The sequence below is a fragment of the Hyperolius riggenbachi genome, chromosome 2 (assembly GCF_040937935.1).
Source record: "Hyperolius riggenbachi isolate aHypRig1 chromosome 2, aHypRig1.pri, whole genome shotgun sequence".
In the NCBI taxonomy this organism is placed as follows: Eukaryota; Metazoa; Chordata; class Amphibia; order Anura; family Hyperoliidae; genus Hyperolius; species Hyperolius riggenbachi.
In genome coordinates, this window is record NC_090647.1 from 142,846,734 (window position 1) to 142,867,866 (window position 21,133).

At 42.4% G+C, this 21,133-nt stretch overlaps 1 protein-coding gene across 2 annotated transcripts in view; it reads left to right on the top strand.

Moving 5' to 3' along the window:
* SARNP (SAP domain containing ribonucleoprotein) overlaps positions 1 to 21,133 on the top strand; it is a 103,395-nt gene that overhangs the window by 42,895 nt on the left and 39,367 nt on the right. For both annotated transcript variants that reach the window (XM_068265179.1, XM_068265178.1), the window contains exons 4-5: positions 1,453 to 1,520; positions 20,456 to 20,507. In XM_068265179.1, coding sequence (XP_068121280.1) covers positions 1,453 to 1,520; positions 20,456 to 20,507 — 120 coding nt within the window. The remainder of the gene's footprint in view (positions 1 to 1,452; positions 1,521 to 20,455; positions 20,508 to 21,133) is intronic.

Consider the following 21,133-nt stretch of genomic DNA (forward strand, 5'->3'; position numbering starts at 1 on the left):
GTGGCTGAAAGTATTAAAGACACAGGATCAGCAGGAGAGTCAGGCAACTGGTATTATTTTAAAAGCAAAAATGCATGTCCTTCTCAGTTTAGGTTCCCTTTAAATGTGGGTAGTTAGAAATCTACCTAGACACCTCACCTTCCATACATTACCTGGGGTGGTTTGTCTTTAATATTCATCCAGGAGTGGTAAGACTGCATAAGCATGGATTGTGACAGCAGCACATTAGCACTGTCGTGTATGTATTTGATGATGCATAAATATCAATTGATTTGTGATGGGTCAGCAGCAGATTTTAGCACCTCCCCTCATAAATCTGTCAGTTTGTCTGGAGTTCTGTTTGACATGATAATCGGGCGGAAAATAGTAATTAAGAAAAATGTATTTGTGCACCAATAAAGTCTTTATCTTCACACAGCTCTTTACCTCTTCCCTGTGTAACTGATTCAGTAAAGACTGCAAGTAAACCCAGAGTCCCAATACCAAAGCTTTCTGCTGCCTTCCTAAAGGAAATATAAGGGCCTCTATTCACTAAACAGTGCAGCTGCAGCAGTGGTAGTTAAAAACAACTTAGGAGCGGTATGCACACTATGGTCGTGCTGTATGGCGTGCCTTTCTTAGTTACACGCACTGTTTACACAGCAACGCATGCTCCTTTAAATACCAGGTGCTGCTGTGAAGTAGCGCGACCACTATACTTCACTAGTGCGGTTGCTACTATGATAACGCGCACTCCTTTAAATACCAGGTGTTGTTGTACAGTATCACGACCGCGATAGTTCACTAGCGGTGCCGCCACTATCTTAATTAACATAGTTGTGGCCGCACTAGTGCAGTATAGCGGTCGCAATACTTCACAGCAGCATTGTGCATTTAATGGTGCGCGCGATACTATGCAAAAAGCATGGGTAATTAAGGAGGGCGCGCTACGCAGCATGACCGCACGTAGCTTGCATACCGCCCCTAAGTTGTTTTTAACTCTCTCCGCTGCAGCAGCAGCACTGTCTAGTGAATCGAGGTCAAGGTAAGACATACAGTATGGAGGCTGCCATATTTATTTCTTTTTAAAAATTACCAGTTGCCTGACATCCCTACTTATCTTTATAGTCAGGCGTGTCTTAATCACACACCTGAAACAAGCATGCCACTTATCTTGTCAGAAATTTGTCAGGAACGTCTGATCTGCATGGTTGTTTAAGGTCTATGGCTAAAAGTGCCAGAGGATCAGCAGGACAGCCAGCCAATGTGCATTGTTTGAAAGAAAGTGAATATGTAAGCCTCCATATGTCTCTCACATCGGGTTCCCTTTAAACTCTCCTGCACCTATCTATATACTGGTACTAAAATCCAGTCGTGTATATTTATTTATACACCTGCATGGCCAGTATCATTTCCATGATGTTTGCAATTTTTTAAAAGTGATATTTTTTCCCCTCATCCTTTAATTTTTAGGAAGAAGAACAAAAGTCTGTTGAAGAGCCTGTCAAGAATGAAGAGTCTTCTGAGAAACCAGAGCAAAAGTAAGAACAAGTTAAAGCTTGCTCAAAGACTTTTTTTTTAGTAATGTAATAGCTGTGTGTGTAGCTTGTTCCAATCCCCAGTTCCTGACTTACAGCTCTGAGTCCTAACCAGGGCTATTTGCATACACACAGGTGCCCAGTCACAACGTTCCATAGACTAGAGGAGCGGAGCAGACTGCATACAGTGGTTTTCAAAAGTATTCGGCCCCCTTGAAGTTTTCCACATTTTGTCATATTACTGCCACAAACATGAATCAATTTTATTGGAATTCCATGTGAAAGACCAATACAAAGTGGTGTACACGTGAGAAGTGGAACGAAAATCATTCATGATTCCAAATATAAAAAAAAAAAAAAAATAACTGCAAAGTGGGGTGTGCGTAATTATGCAGCCTCCTGAGTCAATACTTTGTAGAACCACCTTTTGCTGCAATTACAGCTGCCAGTCTTTTAGGGTATATCTCTACCAGCTTTGCACATCTAGAGACTGAAATCCTTGCCCATTCTTCTTTGCAAAACAACTCCAGCTCAGTCAGATTAGATGGCAAACCACTGTACATACTGCACTGCACAAAATGATTATTCTGTGAGGAGAAATTGGAGGAACAGTGCTGTACTCCCACCACTGGCTCGGTTGTTGGAATTTAAATAATTAACTTTTATTAATCACTTCATGCTGTGGGCTGAAGGGAACAAATGAGTGTGGGCGTATGAGTGTGGGCGTACACGTGCACTCCTGTGGCGCACATGCCTATGCACTGTGGCAGAATAGTCAGAGTTATATAAACAAACCCATTTTGTCTAAAGTAATTAAAAATAGAGTACACTAATGGGTTATTGTACATGCAGCTGTTTGTTTTTTGTAAACTTACATCTGTACCTCCCATCACTCTGCCTGCATTAGGAAAACATGCTTCATTACTTATTTTATTTAAATCGTTTAAAAGGACACGTGGTAGGTAAGTGAAATAATGAAATTCCTTTTTCACAGGGGACAGAAGGAAATATTCAGTTGTTCTGTAGCTGCATTGCTGGCCACAAAGAGATAATCTCATGGCAACACATGGAGGAGGTGGCCAGGGTCAGTTCCTAGCACACAGGATGTTTACCCCTCCTAACTCCTCTCTGAATACCTCATGTAGGTGATGATGGGATAGAGGGAGGTGTTTGGAAAGCTGTGTGTCAAGCTACAGGATCTAGCGAGTTTACTATTTACTCTGTGTATTTATTGCAAAAAGTTAAAAAAAATTATCTGCAAACTTGCATGCAATTCCAGCCAGTGCAGTTTTACATACACATACTCGCCCACACCACACCCACACACTACTCTTTGCTATGCCAGTCTCTTTTCATTTATTGTTGTGCTTTTTCTCACGGATACATTAGTTGGGTTACCTAGCAGTTCTATTTCCTACATCCTGCAGACTCCTTACTACTTACTACTCCTTGTCCCTTTCAGTAGATGGTAACTAACATGTAAGACAGGATCTGAAAAAAAGTCTTTAAGGTGGATTTTTTTTAATAAAAAGAGCAGAATAATTTAAAATCTGGATAACTGGTAAAGTAAAACATCACACATTGAAACCAGTCATACTTGGCCACTGGGGAAGCTACTCCTAATAGTTCAGGTGGTATTAGTACTGATAATTATTTTGGCATCAGATAATGCTCACCGTTCAGTCTGATTCTGCAGTCATTGTGTAATTTTTCCACATCCTATGTAGAAGGAGGACCTAATAATCTATCAAATCATTTTTAGGCTCCCTGCACACTGCAAATCCAATTTGTGATTCCGATTTGCAAATCGGACTTTCCCTAGATGCTTTTAAAAGAAAAACACAGAAAAAACCGCTGCATGCAGTACCAATTAAAGATCCGAATCGCATGTGAAAATTGATTAAAAATCGGACTCGCATGTAGTGTGCAGGGAGCCTTAGGTTGACCTACATATTGCAGCTGGTGATATTGCACAAATATTGTGCAATAATCTATTCATACTATTGTTAACTATTGACTTTGATACTGCATATCTAACTTCCATTCTGTGCAAATTTAGAAATCGCTAATTTGAGCCCACAAGCAATTTGCCTGGTGGATCAGCTCACCCCCAGCGACAGAAGATCGTATTGTTCACGCCGCTCCCTCATCCACCTCATGAGATCACGTACACACTGCTCTGTCGTCCCTCTGCCTCCCTGCATAGCAACAGAGTGCGTTGTCCGCTACACAGCTTATGCACATCTGTGCAGCCCAGCGATGTCGCCCAAGGGGATCGGGTCCCGATGCCCAACAGGCAACATACATCAAAGGTGTGCATGCACCTTAAAAATAGCCATACATCACTTGATCTCCCTGATCAGAATTTTATTGGGAAATGCCAATCATTTTTCCCACCTGGCTCCACTTGATTTTTAGAGAAATCTGTTCAAAGGCCATTGAAACTGCTGCTACTGCTAGCTCTGTGCCAGTAAAAATAAACTGAAATAGGTGCAGAGAACCACTAGGCTAATAAGTGGCACGTGGCCCTTACTTATGAGGAAAAGATAGATGAACTAAATTTTTTCCAAAAGTGGGGAAAAAAGGTCAGTGCCCCTTAGGGACCAAATACATGGAGTCTCCAACTTACGAACACCCGCTGACCCGTTGCAATTACCCGAGGGGACTCCCTTTCCAGTGCTCACCCAGTTCCTTGCAGAGTGTATGTTCAGGGAAGCATCAGCACATGTCTCACCTGCTCTGGGCATCTCTATGCAATGAGCAACGTCTTCTCTCCCTCACGGCTCCCCTTGTTTTCTGTCACATGTAATGATGCGATGAGGAGAAGCTGGCACTAGGGGAAGACGCGAGGGAGAGAAGACATCGCACATTGTGTGGAGGCGTCTGAGCAGGTGAGACGCGCTGCTGCTTCTGCGGTGCATTTACTCTGCAAAGCCAAACTGGGCTGGGGAGCACAGTAGGGGAGGGGGACACAAGATGTACAAGAGGGCGTAATGTTTGGGGGAGAAGATACACAAGAAGCCCCTGCACCATGGATGCACCAGGTTTAGTATATTTTTTTCCTCCTTGTTTTTATCCTCTAAACCTAGGTGTGTCTTATGGTCTGAAAAATATGATTATTCATATATAAATTAACTTTTTTGTTCAGGAAAGGAAATTAGGAAAGTAGCTCATTTTTTCTCACTTCAGGTACTCTTTTAAGGCTGAAGGAAAAGGTTTAAACGCTAAATAAATCAGGTCAAATTGTCATTGCAGTTGGGTTGATAGGTGAATGTAAACCGTTTTTGAAAGCAAAATGATGGACAAGTTTTCATAAGCCGCATGTGGTTATCCGTGAACTATAGGCTAGATTCCTGCCATCTGTAGATGTTTTGGAACAAAGAAAAAACATTTATTGTACCTTTGCAGATAAAGGGTAACTTTAAGTTATGATAGTTGCCATAATCAGATACCAACCTGATACTGTACAGCATGGTGGCTGAAATTTACAAAATAGATCCTGGTGCTTATAGTGACTGAATTTATGTTCCATCAACAGGATGGCACATAACATTGTTGGGATATACTGAGTGTTAGTGCTGCTATTTACTAAACATCGCCAATTGCAATCTGCTGAGCAGTTTTTAACAAAGGATTTGACAGCGGTTTTGCTTTTTACAGCATTTCTATACTTTTAACATGCAGTTGATGTAAAAATGCTAATTGCATTGCTTATCCAGTTTTAAGGGAATCAAACTAATCTAAAGGTGTGGAAACTGTCATAGGATTACATAGTGGAAGCGCTTTTTAAATCGCTGGCAATCAAAAAATCACTGAAAAGCGTTTTCGGTGGAAAACACCTCTTGTTTACGAGGAATTGGCAAATTTCCCTGTAGTGTTATATTATGGTCTTGGTTGTGGCTGCTAAAGGGAAAGATGGAATAATGGTGCATCTAGATCATACTTGTCAAACTCTGGCCCGTGGGCCAAATCTGGCCCTCGGGTGGTTTTCCCACTTTGCATTATGTTTGGCCCACTTAGGACCACCAGAGAAGCTATATTGGAGGGTAAGCCTTAGATCACCAGGGAAGCCATATGGGGAGGGGGAAAGCACTAGATACCAGGGAACTCTATTGTAGAGGGAGGGGGGCACTAAACATCAGGAAACAGTATAAGGGAAAGAGGGGGCACTAAACAACAGGAAACTGTATAGGGGAGGGAGAGAGGACAACTAAACATCAGGGAATTGTATAGGGGAGGGAAGGAAAACCACTAGACACCACAAAACTGTCTAAGGGAGCAAGGAGGTCCACTAGACACCAGGGAACTGTATAGGGGAAGCAAAGACCTATAGACACAAGGGAACCTTATCAGCAAGAGAGGTGGCCACTAGACATTGAGGTTGGCCCGCAACTTGGCCCCAGAGCTCAATTTCAGCCACTTTGTATTCCAGTTGGACACCCCTGATCTAGATTTAGTCCTGGAAATTATCTAACAGGTTATTCCAGTGCAGTTAATGGCTTGCATGACCATGTCTCCCATACCTTTGCAGATTTTAATGGGCATCCTCTTAGTTAATGGATAAGTTGTTTTTGTATGGTAGGGATAGGTTAACCATCCCGATACAGTCACTTCGCTGTAGGTGGAGGTGGAGGACATCTATCTCAGAACTTTAGCCTTTCTCGCACAAAAATAGTATATCATTATTTTGACATGACTTACGGTGGCGTGAGTATCCTGCAAAACGCATCAAGCAGACATTCTGAAATGATGCTCCTTGTCAGCAGTAAAGATGTCACCACCTGTGCTAAATTTAAGTATGTAAATCAGGGTGAGGTAATATTTCACAAATACTAATTAATCAATAAACAAATATTATAAATTATTTTAATCATTAAGCTACATTCATTGAAATTCTTCTTTAACTTCTTAATGCCATAGGCTTAAAGGAAACCGGAGACTAAATGACTCAAGATTTATACCTACCTGGGGATTCCTCCAGCCCCCTTGAAGCCGCTCGTCCCTCGCCATCTCCATGGGCCACTATGGTCCACCACTGAATGGCCCAGTACTCTGGCCGAGTCGCACATACATGGCCATGCGCCCCGTTGTGCTCACGTGGCCAGAGTACTGGGCCATCCAGCGGGGTACCGGAGCGGCCCAGGGAGATGGTGAGGGACCGTGCAGCTTCAAGGGGGCTGGAGGAATCCCCAGGTGAGTATAAATCCTGAGTCATTTTGTCTCGGGTACACTTGGGCTAAAATACACATGGATGTTGTTTAGATGGCATGGATAACACTGCCATCTTGTGGATGTCTTGTAGGCATCTACAAATAGCCTGAGAGACTTTATGAAAAATTGCTTCTTATAATGGCCATGAGATCTGATTGCTGCAAGTAGGCTAAGGGAAGGGGGGAGGGGGGGGGGTTGTCTCACTTCTCTCACAACCACCTGTGAGTTTTGCTTTTTTTTTTCCATGGGGGTTGTGGCTGCACAGAGTTTGACAGGGATCCACGCAGTACAAGTAAGAATTTTGGGGTACATCTTACAGATTTCACTGCAACTTCGGTGAGAACGACCATTTTATGTGATGTTTTAATTTTACTTTAGCCACTCTGGGCCTGGGTTGGACATTTTAACCGGATTGGGACATGATCACTTGAACAAACATTTGGCTAGATGCTTTAGGTTCAAGTAGGCCTGGTGTAGGATATAATGTTGTGTCAACCTTCCTTACGCACAGGGAAGGTCACATAGACATTGTAGCTCTATCCCGATCTTCTCGGTCTAGCACAAGGATGTCTGGGATTCATATCTTGTTTATGGACCACCCTTTGTACATTTAGCTGGTTGGTGGGTTAATCAATAACTGTGTGACTCTGAAAGTAGGCAGAACAGAGGTCTGACCACATTTCCCAGTGTTACAGTAGAAAATGTGATTGATAAGAGAGTGGAGTATGGGAATAGTTTGTAGATTTGATTCTATAGCTGCACTGTTCTCTGCTCACCGTGTCTATATTATTCAGGAGAGAAGGGCGTGAGCTTGTCACTCGCTATGCTCACTCATGTTTTGAAGAGAAAGCCATCAATGTGCAGTTGTCCTTCATAAACCTGAAGTGGGGCAAAAACAGAACAAAAAATAATTTTGATACTTACATATCTACATGGAGAGAAGGCTCTGGATATTGTATAACCTTCCCAGTCCTCGGCCCTTCCTGTCATTCATGTGCCGCCCCCCGTTGAAGTTCTTGGACCTGCTAGGTCGATTACCTCTTCGGCCCTCGTTGGGAAGCCTCCGGGCACATCAATACTGCGCATGTGCTAGTCCAAGCACTCATGCATGCGCAGTATGGATGTGCAGTCTTCAGGAGCACTTGAACGTGAGTACTTCTGAAGACTGGCCAAGAAGCGCCAATGAGGTATTCAGACACATAACTTCCAGCGGGAGATAGTGCAAGAACAAATGGATGGAATGAGGTCCAGGAAGGCTCTGTGGTATCCTAACATGAAGTGAGTTTCCTCCGTTCAGGTTTGCTTTAATCTACAGCTGCAGAAAGGGTTCTTTTCTTTGAAGGCTCTTCCATCAGAACTGGCTTTGGCAAGTACAGTAGATTACTTTAAAAAAAAAAAATAGACTACGTACCCGAAGGAAACAAGGGGGAATGGACATTTGTTGCATCATTTTGTTTCTGCATCAGGCAGTATAGAGTTAGTTGTTAGCATCATGTTGAATTGTATTGGATTCGATTTCTGCTGACATCTTTTTGAATATGTAGTGCTGCAAGGTGGTAATCCAGGGAAACAAGCCAAGCCAGATTAATAAAGATCGTTCACCCGATCTACCAAATGTTCTTATGTACTTGGTTTTTTTATCCCTCAACAGTCTTTCAGAAAATTGTAGTCCCAACACTGGCCGAAACATTGTGGTCATGCAATACGAGGCTTTTTGCACTTGGTTTTACAAAATCACAAGGAACCTGGTAATGATGGTTAAAGCAATCCTAAAAAGATAAAAAAAAATGTAGATACTTGCTTCAGTAGTACAAATCCTCTGGATAGTCCAGAGGCTTGTACTATCCTAGTGCAGGTCACCGATCCAGCGCTTGGTCCCCTTTTAACTTCTGGCAGGGGATGAGCACATCCGCACTAGGCTCATGTGAGTACAGTCCGCACATTCCCAGTAGAAGAAAATGCTCATGAATGTTTTTATTCCTTACTCCTTTGTTTACTAGGCATGCACAGACCTTACTTGCATATGCCCAGTGGGGATTGTTCACAGCTGCACTCCAGGCAAGAAGATGCCTATTTGACCCACTGAGTGGAATAGGTGTAGCAGGACCCAGTACTGGGTCAGGGGGGCTGGAGTCGGATCCGAGAAGCTTTGGGCTATCCAGAGGCTTTCCACTAATGAGATAAATATCTAACTTTTATACTCCCATTTCAGGTTTGCTTTAAAATAATGTAGTTCTGCTTTAATTTTCCTGGCAATGAGAAAGTAGCTAACATGCTGCTGAACATGGACATTAGGGGCGTATACATGCTCCATTTGATGACGCGTCGCAGAGTGATCAGTACATGCAGCTAGGCAACCAGTATAACAAGTTAGGACTCTTTACTGAAGAAAACGTGCAGAGATAAATCATACACAACCTTCAGGTAATGCAGCTTACTTAGAACAGAGAGCAACACAGAATTAATACAGGAAATCACAATACCATAGAGATCATCGTTCAAACTCTTAAAGCGGATCCAAGTTGAAAAACTAACTATTATAAGTAACTTGACTATATATCTTATCTAAAGTTTAGATAAGTTTACACAGCAAATCTATCTGCAAACAGCTTCAATGGAATATGATTATTTCTTCCTGTGATACAATGACAGCAGCCATGTTGTTTGTAAACATTACACAGAGGCAGACTTATCTGCATCTTCAGCACTCAGCCTGTGAAAAAAACGTAATCCCCCCTCCTCCTCCCCTCTGCCTCTGAAATCTCTGGCTATTAATACCTCCCCTTTCCTCCTGCCCAGACTGAGCTCCCATGAGCCCTTGCTATTGCTAAGGCTCTCTGAAAGGCTGTGGGTGAGGCTTGTTTAGTTTATAGGGAGAGTATTAAAACAAAAACAAAAAAGTATTTGGCTTGAGGAATGCCCTACAAACAATAGGAAAGGAACACAATTATGCAGTGAGTAAAAGTTCATCTCGGATCCACTTTAACCCTAACCTACAGAGCTCTCCACTATCTATGTTCCTGGTGGGTGTAGTTTCTTCTGGTCATACCATCTCAGGATGCGCACGTATGAAATTGCTGCCGGAAGACTTGAGCGCAGGATACAGTCGGTATGCGGTTTACCCTGCTCCTACACAAGTCCTGGCGGTGTTAATTACTACTTACGACCACGCAATAGCCATAATTCCTATTACGGTCTATGGTGGCGCCGGATGTGCCCAAATCTCCTGCGCAGTATTCAACATGTTTGTCTCAGGATTGCCTTTAGGAGCTGTGCTGCATTCTTGTTTATGTTATCATTTTCTGCGTCATGCAACAGAGATTTACCAATGGCATCAATGGAAGGTCTCATGCTGTGGTTGGCACCCCTTTACGTCTTTTCTTCTGCTGCCTGCGATAGGCTGGCTCAATAGCGCAAGCTACTCTAATATAACTTCTGGTGCCTGTGCTGACAACGTGCATTTTATTTTTACGCTTGAGGTCTGCTTTAATTTTGACTTTACAGGAGGTTTTCATCTGAAGTAGTACCTATTGAGGATATGTCATCCGTTTTATAGACAAAGACATTTTTTAACTCAAGCCTCTCCTGCTAAAATAATTACTCTTTTTCATGTGGCTTAAATGTATTTATTTGTACTTGCTATCTGGCAACTTACACTAAACTGGTTTTCCTTTCTGTACTTTTTGGCAGTGGGTTTATGTACTCAAGCAAGTGTGTGTTTATTTCCTCAGCCTTGGGACTGCTCACAATGCTGCTAGATGCAGAGACCACAGTGGAGCTGAGCTGTATCCCACAGCAACAGAAACAAACAGCTAAATACATGGTCTACATTTCTATGGAGCACACACAGAGCTTGTTCCTGTAAGTGGTGTCACCTCATTGCCATAGTTTCTTGGGAGGTGAAATACCTCTCTCTTCATGTGCTGGCAAAAGACATGTTTCAGTGTGTGTTAAACATGACTTCAGAAAGAAAAAAACTGCAGAAAGCAAGCAATGCAGTTTTGTTTTATGTAGCATGAGGCAGTAGCATAGCAATAGGGTGTGCAGAGGTAGCGACCGCGCCGGAGCCCTTGGGCCAGAGGGGCACTCTATGGGCCCTCCTTCATCCATTTTATTAGCTTTTTAATGGTGCTATGCTGATGATGAACACCTCTATATGTGCATTAAGCAGTGGTAATCATTAACAAGCTGTTTTTCTTACTCTGATTACACCTTTATGACACTGCAGCTGTCTTTGGTAGGTTTTGGGGCTCCATATTAAGAGTGCTTGGGTCCCCAAGGTCCTTAGTTACACCACTGGTGTGAGGCTAGGAATCTATGGGATTTGCCAACACATTGCAGAATGTATGTGCTCTCAGTTGGACTGGGTAGGTTGTACTAGAACATGGATTTCTATTTAAAGTACTCCTGCTTTAAAAACAAACTTTTTGTTCGCAATCCCTCCTTATTTTTACGTCATTTTCAAAGAGCTTGGTATGCCTCATAGATTTTTTATAAAACCTGGCCCCACCCTTTCTATCCCACCTATATAGCCTTTGTCTGAGCTCACTGTGGAATTGATGAGGTCAATAATCATGGCGGGGAAAAGAAGTAATGGTGTTATGGTTGACTTTTTCAGAAGTGTCCATTTTCTTATTGGCCACAATTCACTGAGCTTATCTCCTGTCCTTAACGATTCTGAGCTGTTTTTACTGTTATCACCATGGTGACAAATCATTTAGAATTTACTACGCAATTGGTAGGCAATTGTGTTTTGAGGTTCTGATTGAGAATGGGACCAAAAATTAAGGATGCTGTCCTTAAGTTAAGGAGGGATTCCTAAACTTGAAGTTAGGATGTTAAAGGGAAGCTGAACCAAGAGGTATATAGAGGCTGCCATATTTTTTCCTCTTAAGAAATAACAGTTGCCTTACTGTCCTGCTGATACTCTGCCTCTAATACTTTTAGCTATAGTCCCTGGACAAGCATGCAGCAGATCAGGTGTTTCTGACATGTTTGTCAAATCTTAAAGGATTAGCTGCATGCTTGTTACAGGTGTGTGATTCAGAGACTACTGCAGTCAAATAGATCAGCATGACAGCCAAGCAACTGGTATTGTTGAACAGGAAGTAAACATGGCTGCCTCCATATCCCTCTCACTTCAGGTATCCTTTAATTCACAGAGAGGAATGCAAGTTATAACTGTAAAGTGTGTGAGGAATTATCACCTGGCCTTAGTTACTATCGACCACTTATGATTCTGCAATCTCAACACACTTTTGAATGACAGCAGCTGACTGTCGGCAATGTGGTGTGCGAGAAGACCCAACAGAGCCGGTATTTTTTTCCCTGCATCAGGAAAATGCACATTACCCCCATTTCCCTGCGATTCTCCATAGGAAAGCATTTATGTGGGTTTTCATGTGCGTTTTTGCATTGCGAAAAACTCATGCGAATCTTGGCAAGCGTGACCCCTACATTAGACATTATTATATTTTGGGAAATCACTGTGACATAAACGCACACGGTTTCATTGTGGAACATTCAATAATTGGATATATTTGTTGCAGAAAACCTTTCTGTATTGAGTCCTTTTAAGCAGGAGTGTTTCAGTGAAGACATGAATTCCTATCTGGCATTACAAAATGTAATTCCATTATTCACAAAGTTTTGTATGAGGGGTACATCTTGTACTAGAGAGTCATAGATGTAATCTCAATGCATTGGGAATCTCTTGAAAGGTGCACATTTCCTTTTGTCCTTAGATAAACTTGTGGCTTAAGCTATAGATCTTTGCTCTTACGTTGTAATTTATGAAAAGGGCTTAGCTCCTGCAGCAGGGTATCTACCTAACAATTCCTCTTACTCTTTATTCCCTTTTCATCCGCCTTGTTTCCCATGCAGATTACTAAGGATCTTTTCAGATAAACTTTCATCTTAATCTTCTCAAATGTGTATTCTGATGTCACTAAGGGAGGATTATCTGCCATGTAAATGCAGGTTTTGTGCTTTTTATACCTTGAAATAAAATACTGCTTGATAATCGGGTGGTACGCGAACAAATGGAGGCGCACATCTTACTATGCGTTATTATGAGGGAATCTGTTACATAAATAAATCACCAGAGGGGTTCCGGAATCCTTCTGCATTTTACCATCCTGCTTGAAATAATAATGAATAGAAATGTGGCAGTAGAGAATGGAAATGCGATGAAGAAAGACACCATACCACACAAGATGGCAATCTGCACTGTTTGGACCTGCTGACATATTCGCAACCCTCCCTTTGTTTGTGCCTAAAGCTGGCCAGATGTGGAATTCCAACTTCCTTGGTGTCAACACTGACACGCTTAGGTTACTGTTGCGGTCATGAAACAATACAACAGCATTTGACGACTGTTCTTTTGCGACCACTTGCAGTATGTGTTTTTCAGGCATCCAGGAGATCCTCAGCTTTGCTTGAACAAGTCCACCAGTGGTTTCCTGTGATTTTGTAGAGCAGCCTTGTTAGTAGACACTACGGACTCGCCAGGAGGTGCTATCGAAAAACAGTCCCTAGGATTGAAGGGAAGCTGAAGTGAGATGGAGATGGCATCTGACATTTTATTATATTTTGAAGTAAAACTGAAGCCACTTGAGAAAAAGGTTACATACTCATTTATAGAGGGAAAGCTCTGGATCCCTTATAGTTTTCCCAGTCCTCTCTCTGTGACCTCTCTCAGCTTCCGATGATGGGCGGCTCCGTACTGCACATGCATGAGTGCGCTCTCACACATTGAGCCACCCGTCTTCAGAAAGCACTTGAGGGCACAAGTGCTTCTGAGGACTCCCGAAGGCGTGACATTTCAACAGGGGAAAGTGGTGGAGCGAGGGTACAGGGAACTAGGAAGTCTCTATGAGATCCAGAGCCTTCCTGCTTCATAGGTTAGTGTCTACTTTTATTCAGGTTGTTTCACATTCGCTATAAACAATGCAAGCTGCCTGGCTGCTGATCATCTGTCTCTAACAGCTTTGACCTGTGGGAGGGATGCCTGCACGGGGCGGTCCTGCTAGCGACGCAATCTTGCGATTTGCGTCCAACTGAAGCCTCCCACCTGAATGCTAATGGCTGCTAGATGTGGTATGGCAGGTAAAGGGTGTATGACAGTGCATCCTGATTGGCTGACGAGCACCTGCTGACGACTCAAATGTAGCTGCATGCATGTATTGCTGTGTTCTATTGCTTGTGTGTGTCGAATTTAGCATTCAGTATGGAGGCAGTGTTGGTGGGTTTTCTGGATGTGAGAGGTCCAGAGCCTGGGTGTGAGAGGTCCAGGCCCACCTGCACTCCCCTCCAGGTATCGCGCATTGGCCTTGGGGCCCCGGCCATTGAGAGAGGTCCGGGGCCCCTGGCCATCGTGCGAACCAATCGTGTGTGTTTAAACGTTTTTTTTTTCAGCTCTAGGACATGGCGGACAGGTGAGCGGTTAGGGAGGGACCCCTGTGGGAGGGATGCCTGCACGGGGCGGTCCTGCTAGCGACGCAATCTTGCGATTTGCGTCCAACTGAAGCCTCCCACCTGAATGCTAATGGCTGCTAGATGTGGTATGGCAGGTAAAAGGTGTATGACCGTGCATCCTGATTGGCTGACGAGCACCTGCTGACGACTCAAATGTAGCTGCATGCATGTATTGCTGTGTTCTATTGCTTGTGTGTGTCGGTTTTATGAGTCATGCAAGTTCTTGGAATAAAGGAAATTGTTTAAACTAGTGATAGTTGAATCTAGAGATGTGCGTGCTTCAAGAACAACTAAAGCAAATTTCCCACTACCCTTTCACCTAACCCTCAGAATCTATGCCTTTCCTTAAAGGGAACCTTAACCCTGGAAAAGAAACCTTCACTTACCTGGGGCTTTCCGAAGCCCCCTGCAGCCGTCCTGCGTCCTCGCCGGTCCATGAGTGTCCTGTCCCCGTCGTGGGTTAGTTTAGTTTTCGGCCAGCCTGTGCAGAATGCGCTTGATGGTGGGAAAGCAAAGAAGAATACGCGGGGCCGACTCTTCGTTAGCCGTAAACTAAACTAACCCGCGGCAGAGACTGGAGGGCACTCATGGACCGGCGAGGGCAAAAGACGGCTGCAGGGGGCTTTGGGAAACCCCAGGTAAGTGAAACTTTTTCTTTTCCATGGTTAAGGTCCCCTTTCACTAATTAACTTTCCTTAACATTAATTGATACTCCTCTTTCACAGTCTTTAGTGCCAGGCATTACAGATGTGTAGTAGTTGGAGGCTGGTTTCACACTGCCGACCTGTGGTTGTAATGCGTTGCGATCGGCTGATCGCACCGCAATGCCCAAAAAACCCTGTAGAGATTACTGCAGTAGTGCATGGTAATCTCCAATTTGGCTGCAAGCCAAGCAGGAAGTGAGGCTCTCTGGTGCTCACTTCCTGTAGCTAATGTCCGAATTGAGCGAAAGTGTATTGTCAAAATGTGAATACGCGTGGCAATCAGTTTAAAATATGTGCAACACCATAGACTAAAATGACTTTAGGTCACTGCACAAGTTACAGACCAACGTTCAGTTGCGTCAGCCTTGCAGCAAAAAGGTCACTTCCATCGCATCACACAGGTAGGAAATGCCCCATAGACTTTCATTGCTGTAGCGTTACCTTGCGGTACAAACCGGGTAACGCAACACACCAGCGTGAAAGAGAGACCCAGGACACATTTTTACCAAAAGATGCGTTTGGCAATTACATACCCTGTACATCTGCACCAGACTGGTGGTGACTATGTTTGATAGAAAAACACTTGTAAAAATATATGCTTTCAGATTCCAGGTTGGCTTAATGGGAAATCCAGAAGAGATTTCCACAGCCTCACCCTCATAAAATCAATAAAAACATGTTATGGAATCTTTGCACAACATAGCACAATTCAGTTTATGCATTTGAAACACTCTCAATGTTCCTTAGTCATAGCTGCAGCGCTGCGTAATATGTTGGCGCTTTATAAATACAATAAATAATAATAATAATATCATATAACTTCACCCTTTAGGGCTGGGTTCCACTACAAATCCCTGATCGCGATTGCTAGGCAATTCTATAAAGATTCTTCTTAACACATATATCTGGTATTTTTGTGCGTGATTTTGTGTTCCTATACTTTGAGTCGATCCAGAAATGCTGCCAGCACCGTAGAATTACCACAGAAGCCCATAGAGTAGGAATAGGCTCAAAGGAAACGACAAGGAATACAATCTGGTTAAAAACATGGTCAAGAACACAGATAGGGCTCGTTCACACTGGAGGCATTTTTGGATTTTTTTAAGCGCCTACGATTGTTCAAAATCGCCCTTAAAGCGCTTACACCCTGCTATCCTATGCGCTAGTTCAGATTAGGACGATCCGTCTGCTTTCGGCTCAGAGAAGCGCTACATGGACCATTTTCAGGGCAATTTTGCTACAATGGATGGTATAGGAAAACCACAGAAAGACGCTTAGCAAACGCGTCCAATGAACATAAATCGCCGGGAAGGGAAAAAAAATTGCTTCAAAAAACGTCCGAGGCCTAAGAGTATAAACTCTATCCTAGAGAACTAGGCTTATGTCCCACTTTGTTTTCAGCCCATCAGAGACATGTCAGCCGAGCAGGAAAGTCAAGTTGACCTTTCTTAATCTTCCAATGCATGTCTCCCCCTCTTTCTAGATACTGGTCCCTTTTTATACTTTGAAAGGAAAAGCCCCACTTATCTCTTTGATGTAGTCTCCAAAAATATATAGAAGCACCAAAGGGTTAGAGGTAGTCCAGGAAATGCCCCTAAAGTATTCAGTGGTGTCTGAACGATCTTACAGCACACTAAAATATTGAAATTTCCTGATATTTTATGCTGCACCCACCTCATTAATGTTTTTTGTTTACAGGTTATTATGTTTAGAGCAGAGAGAACATTCGGAGTTTCAGGTCCACTTTAAGTCTTAAAGTGATAAGCTAGATGGTTTCTTGATCGCCTAGATTGTCTGTTTTTTTTTTTATATAGCTCTTCCATCCTAGCCCTTTTTGTAAGTTCCAGTACTCTGTTTTGGACATTATCTCAACTTCACCCCATTAGGATAACTTGATTTTAGTCTGTTCACTTTATGAAGAATGTTATTGAAGATCAGAGTAGTTCAGGTTTCAAATCCCATAGTTGGACCTTAGAAAAATTACATCAATAGTGTTTCTCCAGTAGATGGCACTGTGCACTCGTCTAACATGGGTAAGGATCTGTAGCTTGTACAGTGATTCCAATGCATGTGCTGAAGCTGTGTCCACACTATGGAGCGTGAATTTAAAAGATAGAATTCCTGCTCGGTTTTCATTGACAATGTTTCGTTTTGCTGTAACGGAATAGTGTGGATCAGGATCACAGGAGATCACATCACTGAACAGTAATGTTATAGCTGAGTAATATCAGACTATCTATATGTGCATGTGTGTATCTATGTATATAATTTATTTTTTTTACTATATAGTTTATTGTCTCAGATGGGGATCATCTCCATGTCTGTGTAGTGGCTGTTTGTTTCTGGTACTGGATATCTCTCCAAAGGCTTGTGGCTGTTGTTATCTGAGATTGTAATATGTTAAGGTGGTATCCCAGGAACAAGTAAACCTAGGAACAAAGATGAATACTTGCTACAGACATTAGTCAGATCGTATATAGGAAAACATAGCCAATTACTCTTTACTGGTGTCCACCCACTTGGGTTCTGAACACCTATACGATGCACACACTTGATGGGCAGTGTAGGTGCTCTTGGTTTTATCCAATAGCTGATCTGCTTATTGCTAGAAAAGCAGTGACTTCTACATGCAACTGACATCCACAACATCATATTACCGTATTTGCTGCCAACTATGCCAGCATGGAACTAGAATTTCAGCTCAACCATCTTTCAATGGTTGTAAGGTAAGTTAAAGGCTGTTAAATGTAGGGTTAGGCTAGTAGTCTTATTAGCGAAGAAGCTAGTGTTACATTTCTCGTTTCGCATAGTCCAGCATCACAACGCACAGCACCCATTCGTCCATAGCCAAAGCATGTGCTCAGAGCAGGATTGCAGTTGACAGGTAATAAGGTTCATTGGCCTGGTACATAAGATGTTTGCATGGTAATTTTTGCCATGGTGATTGCCACAATTTGAGCATCAAACACGTGTGACATATAGTGCAGAGCAGCGGCTCAAATTACCTTCATCCAACAGAGCGACACATTCTCGCTTCTCCCTTCACTGAAGCCTCTATACTGAAGCCTCTATACCTGCTATCTCCCTGCAGCTCCCATCTTCATGTCACATGGTTTAAGTAGGGGGGCCCGCCGGGATCACTGACACTAATCTTATAATTAAAGGATACCCAAGGTGACATGTGACATGATGAGATAGACCTGTTTATGTACAGTGCCAAGCACACAAATAACTACGCTGTGTTCCTTTTTTTCTTTCTCTGCCTGAAAGAGTGGCAGTTCCTGCCTGAGTCAGTACTGGGTCAGACTACAGTGTGACCTTCGCTGATAAGAAATTAACACTATAAAACACTTTCCTAGCAGAGAATGGCTTCTGGGAGCAGGAAAGAGATAGAAGGACCAATAGTTCATAGATTTTAGCTCTGGCATACTTCAATGAATGTGTCATTGAGTAAAAACGTAAAAAAATAGATTTAAATATAAAATAAAACTGGAATATCTTAAATTATTTTCATCAGGAGGATAGATACAGTACAATTGTTTTTCATTAATTTATGTTCACGTCTGGTGTCCTTTACGTAATCCTATCCTCATACTACTGGTTTAAGCATGTAGCAGTAATACCTAAAACTACCTTAAGGTTTCTTTTACTCTACAAATTGCAATATGATTCCAATTTTCCCTGGATTCTAGCAGCACAAGAAGAAAAACTCAGAAAAAAATGCAGCAGGCAGGACTTTTTTTAATCGCATAAAAAAACAGAATTCACATGTATAGTAAAAGAGCCCTCGGACACATAAAATATTGGGAGCATCATGATTGCATGAAAAGGTAATCAACCCTGTAGGGAGTTCCCAGAGTTCTACTTTACACATTTTAGTGCGACAACATTATGTCAATAAATTGGTGTCAACCATTTATTATTATTTTTTCGGAAAATTTATTTAATAATGTTAACCATTCTTTTGTAAATCTGTGCTTCAGTAAGAAATAGTTTAGAAGGCCAATCTGTATAAATTTTTTTTTTTTTTTTGTCCTCCTGCAACTTCAGTTACATTGGCCTGTAACATGCTTTTTTTTTTTTTTTTTAAATACAGAATTATTTTTCTACCCCATCTTAGGGCAGTGCTCGCAAGTCTCTCATTTGCATTTTATCAAAACTGTTCTGGAGTCCATAACCAGCAAAAAGTTATTTCACCAGTTGGATAAATTATTTAGGCACGGTTCTCATGGGCATCAAGATGGCTATAAACGATGGCTGCAGCGCTTAAGTGCTGTCCATTCAAATGAATAGACAGCGCCAGTATAGTCATTTGCGCAAACGCTGCCTTCTGATCCCTATTTTTCCAGGGTTGTTTACCACTTTACTCCCATGTACCCCAGTGGGGATTAAAAATGGCGATCGCTGAGAAGCACTGCCTAAAAGCTGCTGAATGCTTTTCTGCTCACTATCAGAAAACCATTTTAGAAAGAAGCCGCCGGAATCCCATGTCAACCAAGACTTCGGTTGACCTGAAAAATTACAGGTCAGGAAAGTTCCCACATGAGCTTGCTGGGTAATCTGTAACTCAAACATGTCAGGAACACATTTGTTTTCATTGGTAGTTCAGCTTTATGGCATTTTCATTGGACTTCTTTTCTACAGTACCATTAAAAATGAATATAAAGTTAGATTATTTTTTTAAAAAGAGCGCATCTTCTATTGAGATAGACACAAAGCAGAATTTGGTCTGCACTGTGAGCCTCTTGGCCGCAGGTGACATGGTCAGGTTGAACAGGTGTTGCTGTAAGTTATCCAGAATCTTCAGTAAACGAGGGCTCCAAAATGACAGCCTTGGTGGTCGTGTTGTTTGGAGGGGACAGATTGTCTCGTGACCTAATGTTACATTGACTCAACTACAGACATAAAGAAAATGGCACATTTAAAGCGCCTTTTGATGAGCCCTAAAACACATAGTGCGTATTGACTTCTCTGGGCTGTGTGGAATGGCACGTCCTGTCCTGTGACCCCGCTGTGCTTCCTGTGAAAGTTGTTAAAACTTTTACTGCCCCATGGGAAAAACCTCTTCCAGCATTCTGGAACAAAAGCATTGCAGTGTTCCCCTGAGTGAGCACCTCTGGCTTTATGGGACTCTTACAACCAGTACTTTATGGGAGAAGGCTTTTTAAAGGCCTGACACCACTTCACTTTCATTTTTGCTTTAAAGCCTGGGAACTTCCTAGAAAAAAAAAATGTTCTCGTGCCGTGGCCAGAGGAACATGTGTGACACTTTCATCCTCTCACTTCAAATGGGGTTATTGCCCATTTAATGTCTTTCTTCAAGGAAACCTGACATGCCCTTCCAGATGATCCAGCAGTGTATTTATAGGATACTACATGGATGGATAGAAGGTCATACACTGTATTAAATGCACTTCCACAGCCTTGAGCTTAGCGCATCAAACCACTTTTTTTTATTATTAAACTGCCATTCAATATTTTACTTTAATTAATTATTATTGCATTTCTTTGCAAATCCACTAAATGTATTTGTTTTATTTTGTGCAGAGAAGCCGCGGCGAAAGTGGTGAAGATCGCAACTGGGGTAACCGAGACAGATGTAAGATTGCTTAACGTTTCTACCTGATAGTTGTTCCTTGTCATCAGTACCTTTCTGTCCTCATTGGGAGATCTGAAACTGTATGGGCTAGTTCACAGTGCAGGTCAACTCCCCTTCTCTATACAATTCTGCGGGCCTATCACATCTGCGCATTTTAATGGTTTGCGTTATATACAGGGCTGTGGAGTTGGTACAAAATGTATCCGACTTGACTCCTCAGTTTATGAAACCACCAACTCCGACTCCAGGTACCCAAAATGACTCAGACTCCTTAGTCTAATACTTACCAGGGTTGTGGATTTTGTACAAAAATCATCCAACGCCCAACTCCGACTCCTCAGTTTATGAAACTTCTGACTCCAACTCCAGGTACCCAAAATTGCTCCAACTCCTCGACTCCAACTTCAACTCCACAGCCCTCGTTATATACATATGGAACCCCCCATATCCCTCTCACTTCAGGTGTGCTTAAAGGTATTGTGGAGGCCTACAGTAAGGATACACAGACTTCAGTAGTACTGAAATTGGAAAGCCCTGCACAGCAGTTCATGAAATGGAAGGAGATCGGCAATATAGCACCAATATTATCAATGCTGCTTTGTCTGTATGTGTTTACTTTAAATCTA